General features: G+C 34.1%; 2 protein-coding genes across 2 annotated transcripts in view; one reads left to right on the top strand and one right to left on the bottom strand.

Moving 5' to 3' along the window:
* Positions 1–341, bottom strand: part of LOC108764998 (protein C12orf4 homolog) — a 4238-nt gene extending 3897 nt beyond the window's left edge. The window contains exon 1 of the mRNA XM_018513451.1: positions 322–341. The gene's annotated coding sequence lies outside the window, so the exon portion shown is untranslated. The remainder of the gene's footprint in view (positions 1–321) is intronic.
* A 725-nt stretch (positions 342–1066) lies between these two features.
* Positions 1067–2987, top strand: Aos1 (SUMO1 activating enzyme subunit 1). The gene is made up of 6 exons (XM_018513487.1): positions 1067–1267; positions 1644–1815; positions 1892–2148; positions 2227–2408; positions 2487–2619; positions 2696–2987. The coding sequence occupies exons 1-6, from the start codon at positions 1173–1175 to the stop codon at positions 2856–2858; spliced, it is 1002 nt and encodes a 333-aa protein (XP_018368989.1). The 5' UTR covers positions 1067–1172; the 3' UTR covers positions 2859–2987.
* The last annotated feature ends 3819 nt before the right edge of the window (positions 2988–6806 follow it).

Raw genomic sequence — 6806 nt, 5'->3', positions numbered from 1 at the left:
TATATATATATATATATATATAAATTTACATAATAAAGCAAATGAGGAAAATAAAAATATTAAAGAACCTAGTAAGATAATCTTACAATTATCACTTCTCCAAATGTGTTTTGCCTTCGAAAAAATATACTTTATTATAATTTATCTATAAAAAAAGATTTTTGAAAAAATAAAATGAATAAAGAAGTAAAATTAATTTAATTAATTTAAAGTTTACAGGAATAATAAAAAATGTACAGTATATTTTAGATGTCGTTACAATGTTTTTGATGAACAAGCTAAATTTTTTTTTGTTTATATCTATTATTTTTACATTTATACATTTGTCACATCTTCTTGCAAGGCTCTTTCATTCTATTTAATCGTTTGATATACATTTTTCCCATGTTTTACAATAAATATCATAAAAATAAGGAAGGAGGAATACACTATGTTAACAGAGAATATGTACTGATACTCATTGTTCTATTGATTTTGGTATGTTATTCGACTATTGTATGTTTCGATTGTAACAATCTGTCAACTTGTTGTAATGTGAACGTAACCTCTATAACTCGCATACGCAGAGATTTTCTTGCACTGTCGGACAGACGACGCGATTTGATGATTTTTTAAATGTAAATTTTTATATAAATTTGTAATGGATACCGTTTATATCTCGCGTCTCTCCAATAATTCGAAAACACACTATCTACGTGACAATCAGTGACACACAATCAACAATTTTTTATACCCTTTCCCCCTTCCTCTTTACTATTCCACCTCTTTCTCCGTGACAATAGACAATTTGCGTTCAGAAAATACAATATGATTGTCTTTTGGAAAGTAGATCTGATTGGTGAATGTAGTGCGCCAATCATAGCCGACTGTGAAGGTAGTTTATTATCCTATATTGCTTTAATCTAATTTTATTCTTGATATGTGAGGCAATAAAATTAATAATTTTATTTATATTGTACGTAATATTGCAAGTATAATTTGTTCGATTAATTTTTTAAGTTAATCGAAGTTTGATCGAAATTATTGTTTTCTGAACGCAACTAGTAGTTCTTTGTTACATTTATGCTCATAGGCGGTTTAGACGCCATATTGGTTATATATCGAAAAATTCCGGTACGCTCTTTTGGCGGCGATTCGTGACTATTCCAGTGAAAAATAAATAATCTTTTACAATGCTGGATCACAAGCAAACGGAAGAGTTGACGGATCATGAAGCCGAGTTGTATGACAGGCAACTTCGTCTGTGGGGCTTGGACTCACAGAAACGGTAGGTCTCGTAAATTTGAATACATAACCTAATTCGGAATCAATACCGGCGTTTTGTGAAAATCTCAAATTTCAAGTGCGATATACATAACACGGCTATAGGAAGATTTTTGGAATAGACTTTGTTTTTCTTCGCTCTTTGCCGATTACGTACATATATATCTTTTAATAAACAGAAATAGGTCTGTTTTCTACAACTGAATTAGTATATACTTTCGGAATTTACAACAGTATGATAAATATATTTTTTATATTTAATGAAAATGACAAAAATTTAATGCAGGGATAAAAAACAGATCTAACATTTTAGAATGGTTTATAAAAATTTTTGTTGAAATATTATTTTCTTGAATGTTTTTTATCTATATTTTTCACAGATTGCGAGCTGCAAAAATTCTTTTGATAGGATTAGATGGTTTCGGAGCAGAAATTGCTAAAAACATTATTTTAGCTGGAGTTAAAAGCGTTACATTTTTGGATCATAGAAATGCGACTGAGTTGGATAGATGTTCGCAGTTCTTTATTCCAAAAGAAGATATTGGAAAGAATGTAAATATTAAATAGTACATTATATACTACTTTGCTGCACAAATAAATATGTACTGAAATAATTGTTTGTTTACAGAAAGCTGAAGCATCATTGCCAAGAGCGCAAAACTTGAATCCTATGGTTAACGTTAATGCAGATTCAGACAAAGTTGACGATAAGTCTGATGAATATTTTGGACAGTTTGATATAGTATGTGCTATGCATTGTACTATTACTCAGCTAAAGAGGATTAATCGAGCATGTAGAAATCAAAAAGTCAAATTCTTTGCTGGGGATGTATGGGGAGGACTTGGTTATGTATTTATAGATTTACAAGAACACGAATATGTAGAGTGCGTACATTTATATTTTTGAATTTGACATATTAAGAGCAAATCTCTTGTAAATATAAATAATGGAAAATTTTTTAGGGATGTGCCAAAATCGAAGAAAGTCACAATACCGGAAGGTGGTGAATCTGTGGGTAAAGAAAAGATTGAAAATATAATAGTTAGTGAAAAGCGCACGGAAACTTTTGTACCATTTGAGTTCATTCTAAATGTTCCAAAAACATCTTTAACTAAGGAGGAAGAAATCTACTATATGATGCTAAGTATGTTTTAAAATTAGAATTTTTTTTTTAAGTAAAGATTTATATTTAAAAGATAGTCTAAATAATAAATTTTTTTAGTATTGCTGAATTATCGCGAAAAGCATGGTGAAGATCCATTGCCTAATGAAAGAGGTTGTGAAAACCTGAAAAATGAAGCTTCTGCAATTATTAAAAAATATGAGTTAGGCGATAAAATAAATAATTTAGTAGAGTATGTATGACAGCTTTGACATGTAAATTAATCGATCAAAAAATTTACATGTATAATAATATTTTTGTAATTGTAGGAGCGATTTGTATGGACAACTCAGTCCAGTTTGTTCTGTCGTTGGTGGTATCGTGGCTCAAGAAATAATCAAGGCGGCCTCGCAAAAACACGCTCCACTCAATAATTTATTTACATTTAATCCAGATTCATCATGCGGAATTATTTTGAAATTGGGTTATTAATCGAACGTGATGTGTGGAGCCGAGTATACTAAATATTTTTTAATAATACTGTGATACACTGAATATAACGTTATGTTTCCCTATTTATCCATCCTTTTTTATACGTGAAAAACAACAGAAACTTATTTCATTAGCAAATATAATCGTATTTTGAAAATAAAATTTTATTACTCTTACATACATATAACAGTTATTATGAATTTAACATCAATAATATAACATATATGTATACATATATATGTATATGTGTATACACATGTATTTATGTATGTAATACATTTTGTGAGTACAGAAAGTACAAACGTTTTACGCGCATATATGACTCACACTATCGAGATTCCGGCAAGGCAATTTCAAGCTCGCTTTGTGGATTTTTTTGATGCGCACTCGAATGGAAAACGCGTCGCGAAACGTAAAATGGGGATTGAAAAATTGGTAGGGGAGCCGATTAGAGTATGCCTCGTTATGTTTTATCGGCTCACCGACATTATTTTCAAGGGAACGCATTCCACGCGTGCATTCTATTTCCTCAAAATTTTCACGAAAATGTATAGTTTGATTTCACAGTTAATTCGCACAAATATATGTGGTATAAAAAGATTTTATTACATAGTAGTAGCAATATGATATAACAATTTAGTCTCGGTACTTTTAATATAAATTATTACTGTGTCATCTACTTCAATATTCCTCTTTATTCGAGAGTATACATATTCGACAAAGTATACGTGCATTATGTGTGTTATTTGCGCTATTTTACACATACATGCAGGCGCGGGTAAAGTGATTGATTCGATCTTCAGCTTGGAATTATGATATATCGTCTTTTCCCGTGCACACGATGTCGTTGCGCCTCGGGCCTATCAGCGTGCTATGTAAATGCAAGGGTAGACATGTAAACCGCTTCGCTCGACTCTCCCGTCGCAGGTATACATGACGTGTTTCTTAACGATGTGGCCACGTGCGTTCACGGTTGTCGAATTATCTCGCACGACGTTTTATTTCGTGCTCGTCGGAAAACCATTAGCTGGCGCGACACGTAAACGCTCCTCTAATTTGACATTTGTTAGTATACGATACTAACGCAAGCCGCGCATTGAGGGTGATGGGAGTTTGTGACGGATTTCCCGTCACATTTCGACGGGCGCGGCAAATCGCATCGACTGGCGATTCATGTAAATTTAATAGTACGATGTCGCTTGAAATTTGCAATCACCGCGTCGAATTTACTTCATTCTATTTGGGATTAGATAGACCCTTTAATTTCTCATTAACGTAGCTTTACGCGGATTAACTCGAGAAATGAGATTTATGATATGATGGATTATATGCCTCGTTTGTTTTATTTAAAGAGTTATCTGATATGTTATGTATATGATTTATGTATCTCTGTTCGTTTTTTTGTACAAATTTTTATTACGGATTCAACCGATGCGTGTTTTCCGGCGGACATTCATTTGACGTATATCACGCGTTCTAAGCGGAAATATATAGACCACCGTTAAAAGATATGCGATGAAGTACCTTCACGGTTTATGCGATCGCGTGATTATTATCTGACTCTAAGTGGAGTAGGAGACGTACTGGTACTCCCTGTGACTCATGCAAGGAATTCACTGAGGCTACCAGCCCGCTACAGAATCGATATGACACGTATACCTTTAGGAATGTTAAACTACAGTTTCCCCTGCAGTATGTATGATTTCATTCATACACTTAAATTATAGTTTACATCTCGTGTTGGTCATAAGTGCATTCGCGTTTAGAATTATTAACAAAATTACAATAAATTTAAACATATTTGAAATTTCTCAAGTATATGTTTAAACTTTTTATATATTACGTAACTTATTTTATATATATTATATGTGTAATAAATATATAAAATATAATTAATATATATAATGAATAATATAATTATAAACTAATTATTATAACAATTTATATTTGTATTTATTATATACAGTTAATAAAACTGTATATTCTTTTCGTTTTGCACGATCTTGAAAATACTGGAAATGATTTGATTACAAATATGAGAAACATACTACGTAGGGGACAGAGGCGTCACATCCCGAAACACACTCGGCACTTCTACGCCGTCATATCCGCGCGAAAAGGTTTCCGAAGGGTGTGCCCTTTGCATATCGTACCCGCGCGTTAATTTATGACGCGACGAAAATTATTGCTGCTGTTAAAATACCACCGGACACATTTATTGACAGACATACGTCGTCCTTGTAGAGAAGCACAATGATCTTCAAGATGAGCACTTTAAACCGATCTTAAGCGTCGAGTGTGAAGCCAATCATGCCGATGCAAATGTTAAGAGGCGCAGTATTTAGGGTTATTATTAAAATTTATGTGGTACTGTTTCCTTCTTGGTGTCGAAAATGCGACATTAAATTCCGACGTTATCGTCAGACAGGAGCTTTTAAATTCCGTGTGTGGACATGACGTTCGAGCAAAAAATCCACGAATCGCGAAAAAGCATTGTCGCTGTGGCAAAAATTGCGTACGTGCGGCAACTGCTTACGACTTCTTTTGTGACGGTAGTGGTTTCTATTTATATCATGCTGTTACATGTTTTCCGCTTATCAGTATCTTATTGTCGGCGCTGTACCACGCTTTCTTTATTAACCCTGTTTGTACGTGGTACGCCGCCACTGCCGCCGTCGCTTAAAAAAAGGGACCATGCATTCTGATAGCGCGATTGCTGAAGAGAAATGTTCTGGGCAAAATTACTTCATGTGTAGAATTAAAACGTTATATCTGATAAGAAAGCTACATTTTAATTTTAATAACTAGATTAAAAAATAATGTTATATATAACAGATGTACATTAATTCCTTGATAATAAGAGTTTAACTAAATTCAAACAAAAAACAATTTCGATTTGACTATATAAATTCAAGATTTCTGCGAATGAATTTTTAAATCCTCTGTCTGCAATTATATTTCCTTTCATCTGCACCTTCAATCTGGACCTTTTTTGTTCAAGTTTTTTTTTACTGTTTTATAGGCTTTCAAAAGAACGTGGAAAAACCCAGGGTTCTCATCTTTCAACATGTTTTTATTGCATTGCACTAAATACATAGTTTTCTCTCAATTATTTTAGAAAAAGAGAAATCAGACTCTGTCCTCCTTTATTTCGGAGAAGTTTGAAAGTGAAATTTTACTTGTGCCAAAAAGATCCAGATTGCAGATGAGAAGTTAAAATAAATTTTCATACTTTCCTCCGCATATTATATATGATATTCCAAAACCGAATCTATCTAAAAGCCACATGGTAGCTTTAGATATAATAAAAAAAGGATAAAATTTTTCTTTATACGAGATTCCTATTATACTGGCAAATGATAGACATTTTTATATACCACGGTATTCTGTTACATACCGCTTCACGTTTGAAGCGATACCTCGGTGAGGAAGGCGCATAGGTGAAATTCTGCGGGTTCGGGGGTGGCGTCCGCAGAACGCGGAGGGCATGAAAAGATTTCATGGCTCGTTTTCTGACCGAGGGACATAATATTTTTCGTGGTCGGACATTCAAGGCGCGTGGACCACCTCTCTCTACCTTTCTCCTCGCTGCATTAACAAAATAACGTAATAAAATCTGAGTGCTCTCCATCCATCTCTTCCCCTCAAACCCGTTCCGTCTCTCTGCAGCTATTTTCCATCGCTCCGTCTTTCTTTTTTTTCTAGGTGGGCACTCGTAAAGTCCGATACATTGTGCGCCGAGAATTATATTCGTCATGGTTGTAACTGTCGACGACGGTGGACACGCGATCGGCGAAAGGATCGATGTCCTGCGACGTCTGCGATCACCCGGTAGCGGCACGTGACGGTGAGTCGCCTTTTTTCTTGATTAATTCACAAGCGACGATGGTACGAGCGTGTTCACTGTTCACTCTATGACTTATTGACTCCGCCCTGCGACCGTCTTTA

The sequence above is a fragment of the Trachymyrmex cornetzi genome, unplaced genomic scaffold, assembly GCF_001594075.2.
Source record: "Trachymyrmex cornetzi isolate Tcor2-1 unplaced genomic scaffold, Tcor1.1 scaffold47, whole genome shotgun sequence".
Lineage (NCBI taxonomy): Eukaryota > Metazoa > Arthropoda > Insecta > Hymenoptera > Formicidae > Trachymyrmex > Trachymyrmex cornetzi.
This window is presented reverse-complemented; position numbering and strand designations above follow the sequence as displayed.